The 24,451-nt window shown below is 39.8% G+C and overlaps 1 protein-coding gene across 2 annotated transcripts in view; it reads right to left on the reverse strand.

The window, feature by feature from the left end:
• Nucleotides 1–24,451, reverse strand: part of TESK2 (testis associated actin remodelling kinase 2) — a 133,585-nt gene that overhangs the window by 24,841 nt on the left and 84,293 nt on the right. For both annotated transcript variants that reach the window (XM_045035726.1, XM_003990031.5), the window contains exon 4: nt 15,481–15,529. In XM_045035726.1, coding sequence (XP_044891661.1) covers nt 15,481–15,529 — 49 coding nt within the window. The remainder of the gene's footprint in view (nt 1–15,480; nt 15,530–24,451) is intronic.

Genomic DNA, 24,451 nt, shown 5'->3' on the forward strand with positions numbered 1-24,451 from the left:
GCTCAATTCTGTTCTTTCTGGGTGTACCAGAAATACATGTTTGACTGACTAGTTAATCTGAATGGAAAATAAATTGTTGAACAAATTAGTTACAGAGTCAAAGGATAACTATGCAAGAGGTCTTATAATTTATAATTAATCAATGCAAAAGCATTCGCAAGGCAAGAGCTTATGCATATAAGCTCTAAAATACATTTTAAAAATCTATTTAAAAAATTTTTTAGGGGGCGCCTGGGTGGCTCAGTTAAGCATCTGACTTCGGCTCAGGTCATGATCTCACATATCCAATGAACTCAAGCCCCACTTCTGGTGAGTCCCACTTATCTCTCTCTCTCTGCCCCTCACTTACTTGCACTCTCTCTGTCTCTGTCTTTCTCTCTCTATCTCAAAAAATAAGTAAATAAATGAAATGAAAAAAATTGTTAATGTTTATTTAATGTTTACTGACTTAATGTTTATTAATGAGAGAGTGCATGCAGGCATGGGAGGGGCAGAGAGAGAGGGGAACAGAGTATCCAAAGCTCTGCACCAACAGCAGGGAGCCCGATGCGGGACATGAACCCACATACCATGAGATCATGACCTGAGTGGAATGCTTAACCTACTGAGTCACCCAGGCACCCCTAAATAAAATAATTTTTTAAGTTTATTTATTTTGAGAGAGAGAGAGAGAGAGTGTGTGTGTGCACATGTGCAGGCATGCACACGCTAAATGGGGAGAGACAGAAAGAGAGAACCTAAGCAGGCTCTGCAATGTCAGCTCCGAGCTGGTGCAGAGCCTGATGTGGGGCTTGAACTCACAAACCTGAGAAATCATGACCTGAGCCAAAATCAAGAGTCTGATGCTTAACCAAATGAGCCACCCAGGCTCCCTTAAAAGAAATTTTTAAAAGAAAATTCACCTCTACTTCACTTTTTAAATGGCATAAAACATGCTTCCTTTTCCCCCATTCAATCAGTCAGTATCTATAGTGTCTTTTAATACGAGGTACTGCTGGGAAATCACAGATATGCAGATGAGTAAAATACTATCCCTGTAATAACCAGCAACTAATTTGTTTTATGAAGCACTTTCATCTCATTTGAACCTTGCAACACCCTGAAACATTCTTGTTATCTTTTTTTTTTTTTAATAAACAAGGAAATCAAGCCTAGAGAATTTAAATAATTTGCCTATGGTTACTCAACTAGTAATAGTGGGGCCTGACATTTTATCTGAGCATTTTGACCCCAAAGCCTGGGTTCCTTCTACTCTGGAAGCTTACATTTACATAGAGAAACCAAAGCAAAAATAACTTCAATACATGGCAGAATGTGTAATAAGAGAGGTACACACACAGACGCAGACATACAGACAAACACAGAAACTATTCAGGAGAAGAAGATCAATGGAGGGGAACATTATGACCAAATTTGGCGAGGAGAGGGGAGCAAGCACTGGCAAAGAAAGAATCAGAAAAGGTTTTATGGAGAAATAAGTGGACTTTGAGCCAAGTCCTGAAGGGAGAGAAGATTTCTATACAGAATAAAGGGGAAGAGTACATCCTAGGATGAAGAAATATGAATAAGGAGGCAAAAAAAAAAAAAAAAAAAAAACAACATAGACCGTGTTTAGTAAACACATGAAAACCAGTTTGTTTGAATAACAAAGTATTCATTAAAGAAGAGACCTAGCAGAAAAAAGGCAAGATGATATTAGAGCACAGAGGACTACAATACCAAGCTAAGAGTTTATCCTGAATTCCATGTTTTAACCCTAGCTGTATATCAGAATAACCTATGAACTTATTTTTTTATATATAAAGTTTATTTATTTAGTTAGGGAGAGAGTACATGAGCCGGGCAGGGGAAGAGAGAGAGGAGAGATAGAGAATACCAAGCAGGTTCTGCACTGTCAGTGCAGAGCCCAATGCAGGACTCAAACAAAACTGCAAGATCATGATCTGAAGTGAAACCAAGAGTCAGACGCTTAACTGACTGAACCACCCAGGCACCCCCTATGGAGTATATTAATTTATTTTTAAATACAGGTGCCTAGGCCTCCGCCAAGACTTTAATTCAGTGGGTCTTGTGTGAGGTTCTGGCATCTGCACTTTCTAAAAAGCTCCTAAGCAATTCTGGTAAGCAACTAAGTTTATAAAACTACACTGTAGGGGCATCAGGGTGGCTCAGTTAAGCATCTGACTGTTGGTTTTGGCTGGGGTCATGATCTCACATTTCGTGGGTTCAAGCTCCATGTTGGGCTCTGCACTGATAATGTGGAACCTGGTTGGGATTCTCTCTCTCTCTCTCTCTCTCTCTCTCTCTCTGCCCTCTCTCCTCTCTCTCAAAAATAAATAAAATAAAAATTTTAAAAAACTATACTGTAATCAATGAAGAAATCACTGAAAGTTTTGAGCCAGAAAATGCCACTGATTATTCATTTATTCATTCAATCAACAAATATGATAAGCAGCTATCATTTGTCAGGCACTATGCTAGGAATCAACTGGTATCAGTGTAAACAAAATGGTCCTTGCCATTAAGGAATTTATAATCTACAAATGCAAACAGTGAATAAAAATCAATGATAAGTATTATTGTAATATGGAAGCATATAGGAGAGATACCTAACCTTATGAGATCAGAAAAGACTTCTGAGAGAAAATAATATATGTAAGCTGGATTCTGAAGGTTAAGTAGGAGTTGGCTAGGTCAATGGGAGATGGAGAGGTTGTGTTATAGGCAGAGGGAAGAACTAGTACAGAAGATCAGAGGTGGAAAGGGTCATGTCCCATTTGTGGAACTGAAAGAGGTTAATAACTGTGGTGCATAACTGAGACAGGAGCAAAGAGGTCAGAGAAGTGAGCAGTGAGGCCACACAGACAAGCAGAAGTAGGATTAGATGTTTTGACTTGACCCTGAGGGCAATGAAGAGCTATAGAAGGGTTTATGCAGGGAGAAACAAAATTAGATTTGTATTAAACATGGTGTTTATGTCCATCAAATGGATGAATGGGTAAGTAAAATGTGGTATACATTTACAATGGAATATTTTTCATCCTTAAAAAGGAAGAAAATCCCATCACACGTTACAACATTGATGAACCTTTAGGACATTATGCTAAGTGAAATAAGCCCGTCACATAAAGACAAATGCTATATGAGTCCACTTCTATGAGGTACCTGGAGCAGTCAAAATCACAGAAACAGAAAGTAGAAGATGAAAAAGATCTGGAGATCTGTTGCACAATAATGTAAACATATTTATTTATTTTTTTTTAATTTTTTTTTCAACGTTTGTTTATTTTTGGGACAGAGAGAGACAGAGCATGAACGGGGGAGGGGCAGAGAGAGAGGGAGACACAGAATCGGAAACAGGGTCCAGGCTCTGAGCCATCAGCCCAGAGCCTGACGCGGGGCTCGAACTCATGGACCGCGAGATCGTGACCTGGCTGAAGTCGGATGCTCAACCGACTGCGCCACCCAGGCGCCCCTAAACATATTTAATACTATTGAACTGTACACTTAAAAATGGCTAAGATGGTTAAAAAACAGATTTGTATTTTAGAAGGACCACTCGGCTGGCAACATGGACAGTATGGATTTTAGGTGAGGAAGAAGACTGATAGACTAGTCAGGTTACTGCGAGATGATGGCAGAGGAACTGGTGTAAAGTGAATGGATTCAAGATAGTAAGAAGATAAAGTGGACAGGACATTGTGATTGATAAGACATAGAAAATGGGAAAGGTCAGGGATGAAGGAAAAGAGAACTATCAGCTAAGATAGTAGAAAAGCTAAGCGCTATATTAACACATATATTACAAGTCATTACTTAAACATTTATGAAGCAGCTACTTGTGCCATGTACCAGAAGGCTTTAGGCAATTGTTCTGCCACCTTCATAGACCAGCTTCTCTTTTTCGAAGTTCAGCTAAACTGGCCTTTGACACAAAGTGTCTGCTTAGTAATTATTTGTTGAGTAGAAAATAAATATAATCAAAAATAAATAAATAAATAAATAAATAAACAAACAAACAAACAAACATAAGCAATTACTACAGGAAAGTGAAATGTGCTAAAATGAGCATGTTGAGGATAGAAATGCTTATGATTCACTTTGGAAATTGTTGATCTAAGAACTTACTATATAGGCAAATGGTGACCGTGATAGCAGGAAAAGACCAACATAAAGAACAAGTAAACATAGAAAATGCAGATAGTGGGGGCGCCTGGGTGGCTCAGTCCGTTAAAACTGCGACTTCAGCTTAGGTCATGATCTCACAGTACTTGAGTTCGAGCCCCATGTAGGGCTCTGTGCTGACAGCTGGGAGCCTGGAGCCTGCTTCAGATTCTGTGGCTCCCTCTCTCTCTGCCCCTCCCCCGCTCATGCTCTGTCTCTCTCTCTCTGTCAAAAAATAAATAAACATAAAAAAAAAATTTTTTTTAAAGAAAGTGCAGATAGTGATGATGTTTCAGGTGTAGGAATGCTGAAATGGAGTACCAGGAATGTATGAGAGGTATATTGGGAAACCACCCTCCTTCCACTGTCTTCATTCTTGCTACAGTATCCAAAGTAGGAACAGCTCTCAAGTGCCTACATAGACCCACCTGTGAATGATACCACTTATCAAATTAAGAAAAGTACACTTGTCAAAACTTCTGTTAAAAACTGGTTTAGCCTAAAAAAAAAAATTAATAAATAAAAATAATAATAAAGGGGCGCCTGGGTGGCACAGTCGGTTAAGCGTCCGACTTCAGCCAGGTCACGATCTCGCGGTCCGTGAGTTCGAGCCCCGCGTCAGACTGGGCTGATGGCTCGGAGCCTGGAGCCTGTTTCCGATTCTGTGTCTCCCTCTCTCTCTGCCCCTCCCCCGTTCATGCTCTGTCTCTCTCTGTCCCAAAAATAAATAAACGTTGAAAAAAAAAAAACTGGTTTAGCCTAAACTCAAAAAGAGCTCTATGAATTCAGTTGCCACACTAGTCTCACATTCATGGAGAGGATCAGGAGAAAGATTAGCTAGAAATCCCCTAAAGCACTTTTCTAAATCCTCCAGCTATCTTATCACTACCAACACTGAGAAAAGATTCATCAAATGGATGGCCAAAACAACCTTGAAAGAGGCAAATGTCTTTGTGCAAACAGACTAACTGCTGTAAATCCAAGTGTTGGGAAGCAGTATTCATTCATTCATCCATTTATCCATTTGCTCAACTAGTATTTATTGCATGCCTTTATGTGCCAGTTGCTGACGATTCAGTAGTGAATAAAATAACCAAACCCAAGGAGCTTAAAGTCTGGTAAACACAGGATTACAGTGAGCCAGAACTTGATTCAAATTCCAGCTCCACTACTCAGCTAAAGAGATCTTAAATTCTCTGCCCTCCTCTCTCTCTCCCTCTCTCTCTCTCTCTCTCTCTCTCTCTCTCTCTAGATAGATAGATAGATAGATAGATAGATAGATATGGATAGATAGGTATCTATTATATATAATATATATATATATATTATAGATATATATCTACTATATCTATAGATATCTATATAGATATCTATATATAGATATATATCTATATATCTATTATATATAACAGATATCTATCCATAGATATCCATAGATAGATATCTATTATATATAATAGATATATATGGTAAAAAAAAAAAACGGGGTGCTTGGCTGACTCAGTCAGTGGAGCACACACCTCTTGATCATGGGGTCATGAGTTTGAGGCCCATGTTGGGTGTAGAGAAAAGAAAAAAAAAAGAAGAGAGGAGAGGAGAGGAGAGGAGAGGAGAGGAGAGGAGAGGAGAGGAGAGGAGAGGAGAAAGAAAGACAACTTAATTAATAATATTTTCATTATTATTACCCAAGAAGTAAGTAATACAACAGTTGAAAAATGCCTCCTTCCAAATCAGTGGAATGTTTTCTAGTGAAAAAGCTAATAAACAGGAACTGAACAAGTAAGGTATCACTCAGAGTACTCCTTGGAATCCCTGTGCTCTATAAAGTTATCTCCACTTGGATGTCCAATAAATATTTCAAACTCAATCTATTCAAAACTGACATCTCAGGGTGCCTGGGTGGCTCAGTCAGTTAAGCATCCAGCTCTTGACTTCAGCTCAGGTCATAATCTCATGGTTAGTGGGTTCAAGCCCCTTATCAGATTCTGCACTAACAGTACGGAGCTGGCTTGGGATTCTGTCTCCCTCTCTCTCTGCCTCTCCCCTGCTAACTCTTCTCTATATCTCAAAAATAGATAAAAATAAACTTAAAAAAAAAAAAACCTGACCTCTCAGTCATCTTCCATCTTGTATCCTATAGTCTTCCCCATCTCCATTAATAGAAACTCTATCCAAAGTTTTTGTTTTTGTTCTGACCAAAAATCTCAGAGCTATCCTTGAGTCCCTTTATCTTCTCACAGCCCATACCCAATGCATCAGGAAAGCCTCGTTTACTCTCAAAATAGATCCAGAATCAACAGAAGCACAGCTACTGCTACAACTACAACTCTGGTCCAAGTTACCATCATCTCTCACCCTTTCTGCATAGTCTTTATTTCTTGTACAGACTCTATTGCAATTGTCACTTAACTAGTCTTCCTGCTTTCACCCTTGCCTCCTTTTCAGTCTATTCACCTCACACTAGCCAGAGTGATCTTTTTAAAAGATAAGTCACATAATGTCATACCTCTACTCAAAAACCCCAAAGACTTCACAATTCCTGAGTAAAAGCTGAAGTTCTTACAATGGTCTATAAGACCATGTGATCTGATCCCACATTTCCTCTCTGACTCACATCTACTATACTTTTCACTTTCTCCTCTGCAGCCATATCACCTTCCTTGGAGTTCTTCAACCATACCAGGCACATTTCTGCCTCCATGTCTTTGCCCTTGTTGTTCCCACTTCCTAGAACACTCTTTCCCCAGATGTTCATGCAGCTAATTCCCTTAATTCCTTAATTTTTGTTTCTTCTGTGAGACCTCCCCTGTCCATATAGTGAAACTGCAAACACACCCACAGCACTTAAACCATATATATTCCAATTTGTTTTCCTGTTTAGTCTAACTCCTCTACCCACCCCCTGCTGATTACAATATAAATTCCATGAGGGAAAAGATTATTTTTTGTTCATTATTACATTCCCAATACCTGGAATAGTGCTAGATACATAGTAGGAGCCCAATAAACATTTTTAGAATGAGTAAATGAGCCAGAAACAAGTTAGCAAGTCAGGGGAAAACTGCCTTAAGAATAAAGTAAACTAAATGAACTCTTCTATTATTTGTGGGTTAGACTGCCAACCTCAAATTCTTGTTTTTCAAATGTCATAGGGAGTTACCAAAAATGAGGGCAGAAAACATGAGCCACAATTTATTTACAGATTTTTTATTACTAAATGACCAAACCAAAAAACTTTAATAAAAGTTACCTTTTTCAAAAGTAAAGATGCCAACACGTATTTACAGAAATGCTTTTAGCTATTTTTACAAGTATAAATGAAATAAACTTCTGGTTATGAAAGAACTTGAGATGTGGCATTTCATACTATTTGTGACCTTGGGCTCTTTCCACTGGGGCTAATTCAGCTTTCTCAGAGTTGGGTCTACACTAAACAATCTACTCTAAACACATCCTAAACATATACTATGAGCCTAGTCACACAAAGCATTATCATTGACCCTATTTAGGAGACTGAGGTCCATTAGAGAGCCTGGGATTTGACATAACTTGGAAAGTGGGAGGGAGAAGAGATATAAGGGCATCCCAGGTCCTAGAAGGCACATCTAAGGCCAGCAGGTGTAGAAGACAGCAGAAGACCCACCTAACTAAAGGGAGAGCTATGTATTCTGAAATAAAATAGTCTAGAATGCTACACAGAAGTTTTAAAACAGAAGCATCACATTATCAAAGTATGCCTAATGGATTATTTGAGTACTGATATGCCAAACTGAAGCAAAGAAAGACTAGAGACAGGAAAAACAGCCACAAAGTCTTTGTAGGAATCAAGGCATGGAATAACATCATGGCAAGAATGCAGAGAAAGGAGAATCAGACATCACAAAGAAAGTAAGAGGATTGGGAACTGATTAAATTCAAGAGATGAGAAAATGTAAAAACTAATTCTGTAGTTTTCTTTTCGAGGAATAAGTATTCTAACAATAGAAAATGGTAAGATTGAAGAATGACCTAACAGAGCTATGTTCTATTTGAAATACTAGTAACATAATTGAATGGAAAACAGGAGATGACAGAAAAAAAGAATATGAAGTATAACGAGTAACAACGATCAAAATATATGGATATCTAAGAGTTAACAGCATGGAATAATGGCTGGATATTTAAAAAGAGCTTTTGGGGTACCTGCGTGGCTCAGTTGGTTGAGCATCCAACTTTGGCTCAGGTCATGATCTCACAGTTTGTGGATTCAAGCCCTGAGTTGGGCCCTGTGCTGACAGTGCGGAGCCTGCTTGGGGTCCTCTCTCTCTCTCTCTCTCTCTCTCTCTCTCTCTCTCTCTCTGTCCCTCCCCTGCTTGAGCTCTCTCTCTCTTTCAAAAATAAACATTAAAAAAAAAAAAAGGCAAAGAGGTTAGAGTGGAAGAGAGCCAAAGCATAAGAGACTCTTAAAAACTGAGAACAAACTGAGGGTTGATGGGGGGTGGGAGGGAGGAGAGGGTGGGTGATGGGTATTGAGGAGGGCACCTTTTGGGATGAGCACTGGGTGTTGTATGGAAACCAATTTGACAATAAACTTCATATATTGGGGGAAAAAACCCTAAAAAAAAAAAAAGCTTTTAAGGAAGGACATAGTAAGAAATTTCTTACTACCCCAGTCACTAAACACTGAGTCCCTGAAAGACATTGCAGTGGAATAAAAATGGTCAGTGAGATGTAGAGTCTGATAATTCCCCTCCCTATGAATCAGATCTGACCAACAGAATGCAGCTTAAGTGACATTCTGGAACTTCCAAAGTTATGTCATAAGAAATCTTTCAGTTTTCACTTGGGTGGCTTATACCTCTCGCCAGTCACCACATAAAAAGTCTATCTTGAGATCGCCAAGCTGTGGGAAGCTCAAGCCATATGGAGATGACCCAGAGAATGAGACACCATGTAGTGAAAGACAGGGGCCAAAACACCTTCATTCACTGTGGCACCAGGCATATGAATGAAGCAGCCATCCTGGAAGTGGGTCCTCTAGCTGACACATGAGCATCAGAGACCTAGCAAAGCTCTTCCAAATTCCTGACCTACAAAATCATAAGCAAAATAAAATGGTTGTTTTAAATTAATTACTGAGTTTTAGGGTAGTTTGTTATACAGCAATAAATAGGGAAATAGGTTTATTTTTTTATCTTGATAAGTCCTGAGCCTAGCAGAATACCTAGCCTACAGCAAATTCACTCCAAATGTTATGTGTAAAGTGAACCTCTTTCTTCCCTTGCAGTTCACATCCTGTCATTTCTTCTACACCCATCATTCCTTTAGAAGTCCTGGGTCACAGGGGCAATCATTGTTGGCACATCTGGAATGTTCTCTTAACTATCATGTAGTAGTAAAGGCCCCCCCCACAAAGCCACCCCAAGCTTGAAAGATAGGCATGGCTATGCTGCCAAAGTTAACCCAAGGCAGGCACCAGACAATATCGCATCTGGCTCAAGGTAAATAAGGCCAACATAATACTCTGTACTGGGCTACACAGAAACAAAAAAGAAAGAAGCAGACACAACTAATAGCAATATCACTGCACACCAAGAAACTGGAATCGGGGTCTGGCTGCTCATTTTTATAAATAATACATGAGTTTGGTCACTGAACCGACAGAGTTTCCTTTCATTGTAAGCTCTCTGATTATATAAGGCTTCTTATAAGTCTGACAAGAAACAACACATATCAACCCACATAAACAAGGAATTTTCAAAGTAACTATTCTTTTAAAAAGAAAGAAGGTGTACAATGGGGGTGGAAATGGTGAGTGAGAAGAGGATGAGGGCTATGTGAATAAAAAGTTCTTTTCAGCCGCCTGCAGGGCTGATCCATTCCCTCGTGAGCTAAGAGTGTTTCTTCTTTTTTTTCCTAATGTTTATTTTATTTTTGAGACAGAGAGCACAAGCAGGAAGGGCAGAGAATGGGGGAACAGAGGAACTGAAGCAAGTGGGCTCTCTACTGACAGCAGAGAACCCGGGGCAGGGCTGGAACTCACAAATTGTGAGATCATGACCTGAGCCAAAGTTGGACTTTTTTTTTTTTTAACATTTATTTATTTTTGAGACAGAGAGAGACAGAGCATGAACGGGGAAGGGTCAGAGAGAGAGGGAGACACAGAATCCGAAACAAGCTCCAGGTTCTGAGCTGTCAGCACAGAGCCCGACTCGGGGCTCAAACTCACAGACCGCAAGATCATGACCTGAGCCAAAGTCGGGCACCAGCTGACTGAGCCACCCAGGCGCCCCTTAAATTTTTTTTTTTTAACGTTTATTTATTTTTGCAAAGTCGGACATTTAACCAACAGAGCCACCTAGGTGCCCCTGGAGTCTTTTTTTTTTTTTAATTTTTAAAAATGTTTTTATTTATTTTTGAAGGAGAGAGAGACAGAGCATGAGCAGGGGAGGAGCAGAGAGAGAAGGAGACATAGAATTTGAAGCAGGCTCCAGGCTCTAAGCTGTCAGCATAGAGCCCGATGCAGGGCTCAAACTCACGAACTGGGAGATCATGACCTGAGCCAAAGTTGGGAGCTTAACCGACTGAGCCACCCAGGCGCCCCTGGAATGTTTCTTTCAGTACCAAGTATCTGCCTGACTGAGGTCACTTTGCTATAAAGAGAATGAATCACCTCACTAGGTCAAGTAATTGCCAAGTGGTTCTTACTGGCATAGTGGGGAGAAAAAGCATAATTTCTCCTAGAAAAGGCAAGAGAGACCCCAAAATATCTGCCAAGCAATTCTTTTCTTTTGCTGACTCTTTTGACCAGAGAGTACTGTCACTTGAGATCCCTACCCGACAATCTTATATTCCACTCATTCCCAAATTTCCAATCTTCTAGGCACTGAAGGGTCCTGCACAAAGAAGCCCCTTAGACTGTTTGATTATGAGGATATTTCTCTCTTTGTGCCTTTCTTAACAAGCTTGAGAAGAAGGCATTATGAGATGACACATACTCTGTCTGGAAGAATCTATCTCTTGTCTGTCTTTGACAATCTCCCACACCTCCATCTTGGATATGGAAGAGAAAACATATAGCATGTAAGTTGGTGGCAGCTACTTTTTGAGTAGAATGACATCCAACCTTAGGATGAAGTTGACAATATAAAGACAGAGTGAAGAGACAGAAAGACGTGGGGCCTCTAAATAACATTTAGCTGCTGAATTAAACCAACCCTTAACCTAATAAAACTGCTGGAATTCCAGTTATATGAGTCATTTTGTTGTTTAAGGCTTTGTGACTATTTTCCATTACTTGCAACCAAACACATTCTAATATATCCAATAACCAGGAAATATCTTTACCAAATAACAAAAAAATATATAAATAGAATCAAATTCTACAAATACTATACATGCTACACATACAAGAACATGTGGGGAATACGCATAAGTGCTTAGCACTGTGGGGAATAGATAAGTGAATTAAGGACAGTGTGTTAAAATGGAATGGGTATAGGCTTTGAAGTCAAATGAATCTGGATCCAAATCCTACTTTGGGAATTCATTTAATTTCTCTAAGCCTAGTTTTCTCATCTATAAAATGGAGAAAATATGACTACAGAATTGTGAATTATACCTAATATATAAAGCATTTTTTTTTAATGAGAGAAAGTCTTTACCCTCAATTAGAGTAGAAAAGACAAATAATTATGATCTGCTAATTGGGATATTTATCAGGTATGGGAAAGTGCAACAGTGGTTCCAGTTCTTCACCCTTTATGGAATCTATGCCCTCTGACATATAACTTTGCAGTATGCTCCCAATGTGGACTCAGGCATGTGACTTGTTTTGTCCAATGGGGATGTTAGCCAAGCAAACTTGAATATAGGCAGAATCATGAAAAGCACTTATGCAAATGGCTGGCATACTCTTGCTATTCTGGTATCATCATGTCCAGGCTAGTCCGCTGGTCCCAGAAGAAGGATGAGAAGCAGCTAGAGCAAAGCGGTCCCAGCAAAGCCCAACCTAGATCAGACTACCGGATGACCTGACAGATGCATGAATGAGCCCAAGTGAGACTAGCAGAAGTGCTCAACTTGCAGATGTACAAGAAATAAATGTTTGTTGTTGTATTCTTTTGAGGTTTTTATGGTTGGACATTATATAGCAATAGTTAACTAATAATACAAAGGGTTATATTTTCTGTCTTTAAAAACTGAAGATTTCCACTTCCTTGATACTCATGACCAAATGAAAGACAATGTTAGGTCTCCTGAGTCAAAGAAATACTTATGGAACACTCTTATTTGATACATGAAATTTAAAAGGTTCTGTTTGATCTTTTATCAAACTGTTTTCTCTATAACAAACAACTCGTTTGCTTAAAAACTCAGAAGTCTATACTTACTACAGGTAAAACTACCGGTGGTAGTTAGTAGTACCCAACTGTCTGATTGTTCCAAGTTCAGTTAATGTCTACAATTACAAACAACACTCACAGAAATGGTTAAAGCCTAAAAAAGTCCAGATCACTACTGTATACGAGAAGTACTCTTCCTAATAATATCAACACTTTACAGGCACTAACAAGAGCTATGTTTGTCTACTGTAATTATTGAAAAATTATTTTAAGAGAAATAAAGAATGGTGTTCACATTATTGTAAAGAGCAGGCATTCCACCAATCAAGAGTTCCATCCAAGTTCCCAATGCTGTGCTAGATGTTAGTAGTAATTTATTTTTATAATCCTTAGTGAAACCAAAAGTGTGCTGCCAAATTCAATTCTAAGACAAACATGTGAGTCCTCAGATATCTATGCCATAACGGCCCTTGGGGATCCCCTTCTGAAAATAACCAGTAACATTTGGATATTTGGCCTAAATGACCATCAGCCTATTAACATCACAATAAAAATTATAAGTTATGCCAATATCTGATTAATGATACTGGAAATATACACTCTTTCACAAAGCAGGCACTGTATGTTGTATATGGCTATAACAAGCTAACAAACACAGAGAATATTACTTAAGTGCAACATGGCCAAAAGAATGCTGCATTAAGAGCATTCATTTCTGCCATTTCGACTACACTCCACTTCTAAATTTACAACTTGATCACAGATTTTTCTTTTAATGTTTATTTAGTTTGAGAGAGAGAGAGAGAGAGAGAGAGAGAGAGCGAGTGCGAGTGGGGCAGGGGCAAAGAGAGAGGGAGACATAGAATCCGAAGCAGGCTCCAGGCTCTGAGCTGTCAGCGCAGAGCCCGATGTGGGGCTCAAACTCGCAAACTGCAAGATCATGACCTGAGCCTAAGTTGGATGCTTAACTGACTAAGCCACCCAGGCGCTCCATGATCACAGATTTTAAAGCATGTTCTTTGTCAGAAAAACCAACATACAAGCCCTTCCAGTAAACTGACATTTCAGAGAACAATGATACAAACATGGAGTACAACAAATACTTTAACAATTATTAGTGTCAGAGCTCTGGCAGAAAGCTTGAGAGAAGGAGAGAGTTTTGTCTTTGAAGAATTTATAGACTCACTTCTGAGAAAAGAAATACACAGAAAATGTTTTTGATCTGAAATGCTGGTTATGGGCGGGTTCATTTGTAAAAATTTAGTGAGCTGTACACATTTCATATGTTATAACATTTCTGTTATGTCACACTTCAATAAAAAGGGTTTTTTTTAAGTTTATTTATTTTTGAGAGAGAGAGAAAGTGCAAGTCGGAGAGGGGCAGACAATGAGGGAAAAAGAGAATCCCAAGTAAGCTGTACGCTGTCAGCGTGGAGCATGATGTGGGGCTTGAATCCACAAGCCATGAGATCATGACCTGAGCTGAAGTCAGACACTTAACCCACTCAGCCATCCAGGCGTACCCAATAAAAAGTTTCTAAAATTTTTAATAACATTAACCACAGAATTGAACTAAGTATCAAATGAAAAATATTGACAATTTAAGGAGTTTGGGAGGGACCAGTCATTGCTAATAATAAAAGCTGTAACAGTTAAAATGTACTAAGCAATTACTATATGCCAGCCACTGTGCTAAATAAGCATTTTATATTTCATCCTCACAAAATCCCTGTGAGGTCATCTTCTTATCAGTAGGATCTGCTACAATTACTGACTCCCTCCTTCTTGAAACTCCTTCCTTTCCATTCCAGGCCAATACACGCTCGTGGTTTCTCTTCCTACCTCACTAACCACTCCCTCTCAAAATGTCTTCTCCTCAGACTTTTAAAATTAAATACTTTAGGATTCAGCTATTGGTCCTCTTTTCTATCTAGACTCCCTGGAACAGATACTATTATTTTTTTTATTCCCATTTTACAGACAACACCACTGAGACACAGAGAAATTCAAACCTAGGCAATCAAGACTTCAGAGTCCATGCTCTTAACCACCTCATTATTCTGCCTTCTTTGGCTTTCCATATAAGAGGCAGGACAGAACTATACACATTCCACATTCTGGTGCCCTCAGTAACTGAGAAAAGAGACACAGAGTGAGGTACATGGGACCTTCCTTTATCAGATATTAGGGACAAATATAGGGCACCAAGCCAGCAGGAAACCAGTACTTGCAAATTCTGTTAAACAATTTTCCTTCCTAAGTTTCTTCACTTTGTATTTTGATACTTACTTCGTAAGGAGGAATGTGAATACATTCTAGAACATAGACTCTTAAATCTAGATGCTCATTTGAATAATCTTGGGGAGCTTTAAGAACACATATGGGCCCTATGAAGACCTACAAAGCCTAGAAGATTCCAGGAAGCTGTGTTTCTGAGAAGGATCCAATAAATTCTGAGTTGATAGGTCAGTACCTAAGTTTAGGAAGCCTTTGTTCTAGAGAGGATTCTCTGGTCCTCAGAGGCTAAGTAGTGGCTTTACTACCTAGAAAAGACTGAAAATGAAATAAGACTGAAGATGTAAACTGATTCCAAGGAGTAATAAGACCAATCAGGACACTAGAACAGTGATTGTGGAATTCTATATCAGGACACCAAATGTTTCCGGATAGTCCGGGAATTTGTTGCCATGAAATAATCTGCAGCCAAGTGATGTCTCCCTTAGCTTTGGAAGGGGTCATCCGGGAAGCAAGAATCAGTATAACATTTGAGCACTCATATTCTCAGATTATTCACAAATGTTATGAGAGAATCCAAGAGTATTAATAGATATGGCTATTTTCCCCAGGCAAGAGAAGAAAGCATTGTTAACACTGTCATTTTTGTATAAATATAAATGCATACACATTTTGCTAACATTACGCAAGTAACAGTATGGAACCACAAATGCTAAAACTAAGGCAAAGAAGTCACTTCAATATGCTTAAGTCTTACCTCTGTAAGTGCATGCAATTGTCCTTGATGTACACACACACCCATGAACCTATGAAACAAACAAAAAAAAAATTTAGCAAAGGAAAACAATATAACTGCCATATAAAGAAACTAGTTTAGCTACTCATGCATTGGAAATAATCCAATACCTGTGAAGTCTCCTGGGTTCTTGTATAATGCTGCAGCCTCTCAACTTTGATGTCAGGCTGGTAATTTTTTTTTTCCTTTAACTTTATTTATTTTTGAGAGAGAAGGAGAGAGCAAGCAGAGGAGGGGCAGAGAGAGAGAGGGAGAGCAAGAATCCCAAACAGGCTCTGTGCTTTCAGCACAGATCCTGACACAGGGCTCAATCCCATAAACCATGAGAACAATGACCTGAGCCAAAATCAAGAGTCTGACCCGTAACTGACTGAGCCACTCAGGCATCCCTCATTTGTTACCAAACTTTAATAGGTTACATTCACTATCTACATTTCTTTAACCTTCGTTCATTCCTAAACTCATTATAATTTGCCCTCTGCCAATATCACTTTTTTTTTTTAATCTTTATTTTTGAGAGAGACAGAGACAGAGCGAGAGCAGGGGAGGGGCAGAGAGAGAGGGAGACAATCTGAAGCAGGCTCCAGGCTCTGAGCTGTCAGCACAGAGCCCAACGCGGGGCTTGAACTCACGGACTGTGAGATCATGACCTGATCGACGACAAAGTCGGACGCTTAACCGACACAGCCACCCAGGCACCCCAGCCAATATCACTCTTTAGTAACTAACCATCCTTACTATGAAGAATTCGGAGTTTTACATACTTTTGCATTTCTAGTACCTAGTATAGTATCTGCCACAAAAGATTTGTTGAACAGCATAAATGATTTTTATGACCTACAAACTTAAATTCAAGCTCTTCTCTTTACTTTATTTCATTTTACTGAAAATAATCCTTCCAGGATCAGCTAAAATTTCATCTTCTCTATATTGATCTCGAGGATATCTTCACTTATCATTAATCCTCTCTCTCCCTCCTCATCTCAACAGTACTGCTATGCACTTTCACTCTGCTTTGAAAGATTGTTCATTAGCCTAACTGAGGTGGTCCAGGGTCTGGAGTCAGATTGCTTATATTTGAATCCTGGCTCTGCCACTTCATGATGACATCCCCGTATTTTAGTTTCTTCATATACAAAATGGGAGTATTACTATTACCTAACTCATATGGTTATTGTGAAGATGAAATGACATAACTTGGGCTCCTAGAACATACTAAGAACTAGAATATATTAACTGTTCTTCTTTTAACATTTGTGACTTCTTCTCCAGAATGGAATATAAGAAAGATTTTCAAGAATACAGATCTCTTCTCATTTGTTTCTACATATAGTGCCTGATACACAATGCTTTGCAAATAAGATGCTAAACAAACACTTCTTGAATGAAAAAGCAATGATCACCAAATTAGCTTCACAATATAAATTCATTTTATAAGAAAGAACCTTTTTTTTTTTTTTTTGTAGGCTCCATACCCAGCATGGAGCCCAACACAGAGCTTGAACTCACAACCCTGAGATCAAGACCTGAGGTGAGATCAAGAGTCAGACGCTTAACCTACTGAGCTATCCAGGCACCCCAGAAAGAACATTTAGAGGCAGGTATGAGGCTGGAGAACGAAGGAGTATTTATTTTATTTAGTCAAATATTTATATAGAAGTTAGGCAGTAGGATTCTACTAGCAAAACGATAGCTACATATTAGACATATCTCCAGAAGCTAGGGAAGCAAAAGATGAACTACTGGGACTTGATCAGGATAAAAAGCTGCTGCACTGTGAATCAAACAATCAACAAAACTAAAAGGCAACCTACAGAATGGGAAAGGATATTTGCAAATGACATAGCTGATAAAGGGTTAGCATCCAATGTCTATAAAGAACTCACCAAATCCAAACCCAAAAAATAAATAATCCAGTTAAGAAATGGGCAGAAGATGGCACAAAAACAGACACATAGACCAATGGAATAGAATAGAAACCCCAGAACTAGACCCACAAACGTATGGCCAACTCATCTTTGACAAAGCAGGAAAGAACATCCAATGGAAAAAAGACAGCCTCTTTAACAAATGGTGCTGGGAGAACTGGACAGCAACATGCAGAAGGTTGAAACTAGACCACTTTCTCACACCATTCACAAAAATAAACTCAAAATGGATAAAGGACCTAAATGTGAGACAGGAAACCATCAAAACCTTAGAGGAGAAAGCAGGAAAAGACCTCTCTGACCTCAGCCGTAGCAATCTCTTACTCGACACATCCCCAAAAGCAAGGGAATTAAAAGCAAAAGTGAATTACTGGGACCTTATGAAGATAAAAAGCTTCTGCACAGCAAAGGAAACAACCAACAAAACTAAAAGGCAACCAACGGAATGGGAAAAGATATTCGCAAATGACATATCGGACAAAGGGCTAGTATCCAAAATCTATAAAGAGCTCACCAAACTCCACACCCGAAAAACAAATAACCCAGTGAAGAAATGGGCAGAAAACATGAATAGACACTTCTCTAAAGAAGACATCCGGATGGCCAACAGGCACATGAAAAGATGTTCAGCGTCGCTCCTTATCAGGGAAATACAAATCAAAACCACACTCAGGTATCACCTCACGCCAGTCAGAGTGGCCCAAATGAACAAATCAGGAGACTATAGATGCTGCCGAGGATGTGGAGAAACGGGAACCCTCTTGCACTGTTGGTGGGAATGCAAATTGGTGCAGCCGCTCTGGAAAGCAGTGTGGAGGTTCCTCAGAAAATTAAAAATAGACCTACCCTATGACCCAGCAATAGCACTGCTAGGAATTTATCCAAGGGATACAGGAGTACTGATGCATAGGGCCACTTGTACCCCAATGTTCATAGCAGCACTCTCAACAATAGCCAAATTGTGGAAAGAGCCTAAATGTCCATCAACTGATGAATGGATAAAGAAATTGTGGTTTATATACACAATGGAATATTACGTGGCAATGAGAAAAAATGAAATATGGCCTTTTGTAGCAACGTGGATGGAACTGGAGAGTGTGATGCTAAGTGAAATAAGCCATACAGAGAAAGACAGATACCATATGGTTTCACTCTTATGTGGACCCTGAGAAACTTAACAGGAACCCATGGGGGAGGGGAAGGAAAAAAAAAAAAAAACAGGTTAGAGTGGGAGAGAGCCAAAGCATAAGAGACTCTTAAAAACTGAGAACAAACTGAGGGTTGATGGGGGGTAGGAGGGAGGGGAGGGTGGGTGATGGGTATTGAGGAGGGCACCTTTTGGGATGAGCACTGGGTGTTGTATGGAAACCAATTTGTCAATAAATTTCATATAAAAAAAAAAAAAAAGAAATGGGCAGAAGAGGGGCACCTAGGTGGCTCAGCCGGTTGAACGTCCGACTCTTGGTTTCAGCTCAGATCATGATCTCATGGTTTGTGAGTTTGAGCCCCACATCAGGCTCTGCACTGACAGTGTGGAGCCTGCTTAGGATTCTCTCTCTCCCTCTCTCTCTCTGCCCCTCCCCCACTCTCTCTCTGTCTCTCTTTCAAAAATAAAAAAAAAACTTATACAAAAAGAAACAGGCAGAAGATATAAACAGACATTTTTCTAAAGAAGACATCCAGATGGCCAACAGACACATGAAAAGATGCTCAACATCACTCATCATCAGGGAAATATAAATCAAAACCATGATGAGCTACCACCTCACATCTGTCAGAATGACTAAAATTAACAACACAGGAAAACAGATGTTGGCAAGGATGCTGAGAAAGAGGAACCCTCTTACACTGTTGGTGGGAATGCAAACTGGTGCAGCTACTCTGGAAAACAGGATGGAGATTCCTCAAACAGTTAAAAATAGAACTACCCTATGACCCAGCAATTGCACTATTAGGTATTTACCCCCAAAATACAAAGATACTGATTCGAAGGGGCACATGTATCCTGATGCTTATAGCAGCATTATCAAGAACAGTCAAATTATGGAAAGAACCCAATTGTCCATCAACTGAAATTGGATAAAGAAGATGGATATATATATAATGGAATAATACTCAACCATCAAAAAATGAAATCTTGCCATTTACAGCAACATGGATGGAGCTAGAGTATATTATGCTAAGTGAAATAAGTCAGAGAAAGACAAATACCATATGATTTCATTCATACATGGAATTTAAGAAACAAAACAGATGAACGTAGGGAAAGGGAGAAAAAAAGGAGACAGAAGCAAACCCAAAGACACTCTTTTTTTTTTTTTTTATGTTTTTATTTATTTTTGAGACAGAAAGCACAAGCTGCAAGGGGCAGAAAGAAAGGGAGACAGGAACTGAAGCAGGCTCTACGCCGTCAGCAGAGATCCTGATGCGGGGTCCGAACTCATGAAATGTGAGATCATGACCTAAGCAGAAGTCACACTTAACCAACTGAGCCACCCAGGTGGCCCAAACCATAAGAGACTCTTTTTTTTTTTTTTTAAGTTTACTTATTTTTGTGAGAGAAAGAGAGACAGACAGAGCACAAGCAGGGGAGGAGCAGACAGAGAGGGAGACACAGAATCTGAAGCAGGCTCTAGGCTCTAAGCTGTCAGCACAGAGGCCGACGCAGGACTCCAACTCACAAACCGTGAGATCATGACCTGAGCCAAAGTCGGATGCTTAACCGACTGAGCCACCCAGGTGCCCCACCAGAAGAGACTCTTAACCATAGAGAACAAACTAAGGGTTGATGGAGGGGAGGGGAGCGGGGGAGGGGCTAAATGGGTGATGGATATTAAGAAGGGCACTTGTCATGAGCATTGGGTGTTGTATGTAAGTGATAAATCACTAAATTGTATTCCTGAAAGCAGTATTATACTATATGTTAACTAGAATTTAAATAAAAATTTGAAACAAAAAAAAAAATTAAAAAATAAAGTCATGAGCCTCCTAAAAGCTGAAAAGACCTGGTTTGGGTATGATACACCCTTGCTTCCCTTCCCCCCAAACCCACCATTCACTATGACCACATCATCCGCAGAGATGTCACAGCCAGCACATTCAGGCAGGCACTGGTTTCATGTGACAGTTTTCTTCTGCCTGCCTTCCTCCCCACCCCCAGCTCACATCACCACATCACAGTGGTGTCACACAACTCTACATCTATGTGAAACTTTTCTGCCTGACCTCCTCAACCTCATTTTCTTTCCATCACCCACCACATCCAAAACAGTTTCACAGAGCTCTCAAGCTAAGATAGGCATTAGCTTTATATTAGAAGAAGAGCTTGAGCAGAGTACATGATTACAGTTGCTATAAAAAGAATATACTTTAAAAGGGAAATATTTCTCAGGGCGCCTGGGTGGCTCAGTTGGTTAAGTGTTCAACCTCAGCTCATGTCATGACCTCCAATTCTTAAGTTTGAGCCTTGAGTCGGGCTCTGTGCTGACGGCTCAGAGCCTGGAGCCTGCTTCAGATTTTGTGTCTCCCTCTCTCTCTGCCCCTCCCCCACTCGTGTGCATGTGTATTCTCTCTCTCTGTCTCTCTCTGTCTCTCTCTGTCTCTCTCTCTCTGAAAAATAAACATTAAAGAAAACTTTCAGGGAAATATTTCTCATTCTTAACAGGGAAGTGATATATGCCTAGAAAAGCATTTAATATTAACAGTAAGTTTTCACTGAAATTTTTATTACTAATTATATTAAAATCTAAGTTGTGGACAAAACCTCAAATCTGTTTTGGTATGAGACTGGACCTAAAAATTATTACACTCTGAATGATTCTTACTCCCTACTACCACCACCCAAAATCAAGCCAGCTAGAATTACTTAGCTCAGGAAGGGAGGAGCACTTTGTTAATGCATGTGCTTGAGACTAAGTCATTACTGAAATTTATTATTTTTAGTTTCATATTATGCACACACACTTGTGTTAAGTAAGAAGAGGGATGCCTGGGTGGCTCAGTCGGCTGAGCATCTGACTTTGGCTCAGGTCATAATCTCTCAGTTCATGAGTTCAAGCCCTGCATTGGAGCTCTCTGCTGTCAGTGCAGAGCCCACCTCTAATCCTCTCCCTCTTTCTCTGTCCCTCCCCCACCCTGGCACAAGAGCACTGGCTATCTCTTTCAAAAATAAAAACATTTAATGGGGCACCTGGGTGTCTCAGTCAGTTAAGTGTCTGACCTCAGCTCAAGTCATGATCTCATGGATTGTGAGTTCAAGTCCCACATCAGGCTCTGTGCTGACAGTGCGGAGCCTGATTTGGACCCTCTGTCCCTTCTCTCTGCTTCTCTCCCTCTCTCTGCCCTTCCTCCAAGCACAAGTTCTCTCAAAAGTAATAAATAAATATTAAAATAAATAAATAAAGGGGCGTCTTGGTGGCTCAGTCGGTTAAGTGTCCGACTTCAGCTAAGGTCGTGATCTTGTGGCTTGTGAGTTCCAGCCCCCCATCAGCTCTGTGCTGACAGCTCAGAGCCTGGAGCCTGCTTCAGATTCTGTCTCCCTCTCTCTCTGCCCTCCCCTGCTCACACAGTCTCTGTCTCTCTCTCTCTCAAATATAAATAAACATTAAAATTTTTTAAATAAATAAAAACATTTAAAAAGAAAAAAAAAAAAAGAAGAGTTGCTTTTGTTTTTTAGACCAGCACTTCCTAAATTTTAATGTGGACACAAATCACCTAGGACTTATATAAATTGCAGGCTCTGATTCTACAGGTTGGGGCAGAGGGAGGTTGGGAGTCTGAATTTCTAATAAGCTCCCAGGTAATATTGACACTGCTAGGTCCATGGACCACACACTGAGTAGCAAGGCTCAGTCTTGACTTGACAAACGACAGCTGATCACCCACTCTAAAGTTAGTAAGACCATAACAGGAAACTTCCAACTCTGATACTACTGGTAAACTAGACTTTGATCAGAGACTTAATTTGCCTCAGCCTTTCCTGTAGCATGATTTACTATTTTCCATAAAGTGTCATTACCATGCTTTTATACACCTTTGATTTTCTAGGGCTGTTCCCACTTCCCAGAATGCCCCTCCCCTCATTTCTACATAGTTACGTTCTACTCACCCTCAAAGCCCAGTTCAAATACTTCCTTTCCCACAAAACAAATCTGGCTCCCTCTAAGTAGAAGTACTTCTGAACTAGCATGCTTCTGAACTATGAAGACACTCCATCTACACCACTCTCCTATAGCATCATTGCTTCCTACCTTTAACTATGTTTTATAAAATGAAATGAATTCTCTTGCCTGTCATATGACAGTATATAAACACTTGCTGGGTAAATTTAACACACAACTCTGACCACTTAAAAATCACTGAATGCTTGGGGCGCCTGGGTGGCGCAGTCGGTTAAGCGTCCGACTTCAGCCAGGTCATGATCTCGCGGTCCGGGAGTTTGAGCCCCGCGTCGGGCTCTGGGCTGATGATGGCTCAGAGCCTGGAGCCTGTTTCCGATTCTGTGTCCCCCTCTCTCTCTGCCCCTCCCCCGTTCATGCTCTGTCTCTCTCTGTCCCAAAAAAATAAACGTTGAAAAATCACTGAATGCTTGTTATTTGCCAGGCACTGGTAATTATTATTATTATATGATTATTATAACAGCTGACTCTTTTTTTCTGAGAGAGAGAGAGCAGGGGAAAGGCAGAGGGAGAGGGAGAGCGAAAGAGAGAGAAAGAATCCTAAGCAGGCTCCACACCCAGCACAAAGCCTGATGTGGGGCTTGATCCCACAACCATGAGATCACAACCTGATCCGAAATCAAGAGTCAGATGCTTAACTAACTGAGCCACCCAGGCACCCCAACAACTGACTCTTAAAGAGCACTTACTGTGTAGGCATTGTTTTTATATTATATTCATTTAATCCTCATAATAATCCAATGAAGTAATACTTTTATTTTCCCAATTATATTGATAAAGAAATTTAGGCTTAGAGAAATAAAGTAACCTGCCCAAAGTCATACAAATAATAAGTGGCTGAGCCAGGCGTCAAACCTAAACAGTGGGTTCTGTGCTCTTAATCACAATGTTATATTACCTCTCCATATAGTTATAAAAAGGATTTAAAAATGAACAAGACACAATGCCTTTCATTAAGAAGCTACTCAAAAAGATTTTTGTGGCAGTTCACAGCTCCTGATCAAAGTCCAAATTCCTTACTTAGCATGTTATTCAAGAATCTGAATGATCTGACCCGCACCTCTTTTACCTTATCTCCTATTACTCCCACCTGAATTCTCTATGTTTTAGTTATATAACCTGTTCCTCCTAAATATGTCCTAAATTCTCCCACTTCCATACTGTTGCTACAATAAGGCCATCTGGAATCCACTTTTTTACTATTTCTTTTAGGGGCAGGGAGAGTGGCAGAGGGGGAGGGAGGGAGAGAGGGAGAGAGAGAGAGAGAGAGAGAGAGAGAGAGAGAGAGAGAGAGAGAGAGAATATGAATCCCAACCAGGCTCCATGCTCAGTGCAGAATCTGACATGGGGCTTGATTCCACAGCCCTGGAATCATGACCTGAGCCCAAATCAAGAGTTGGACGCTCAACTGACTCAGCCACCCAAGTGCCCCTGGAATCCACTTTTCAAAGCTCTACCAATCCTTACAAACTTAGTGCAAGAATGTCTCCGAATAATAACAATAATAACAATAGCACCCAACATTTATATACCATTTAGGATGCCAGGAACTGTCACATATCAAGTCATATGATTGAGAATGGTTATAATAATTCCTGTCTCAGAGACATAATTTCACATATTTCCCTACTCTTTCTAATCTGAAGTAATCTTTCTCTTCTCTATACATTTGTATTACTCTATTTGAAACTCTATTATATAAACACATATCAGGCCTGCCTTCTACATCAAGTTTTATCTATGTCTGCTTCTTCCACTAAATTAGATGGTTCTTGAAGGCAGGAATCTTAAGTGTGGAAAAGAATGGCTATTTACTCACTAAATTAC

This window comes from Felis catus, chromosome C1 (assembly GCF_018350175.1).
Source record: "Felis catus isolate Fca126 chromosome C1, F.catus_Fca126_mat1.0, whole genome shotgun sequence".
NCBI lineage: Eukaryota > Metazoa > Chordata > Mammalia > Carnivora > Felidae > Felis > Felis catus.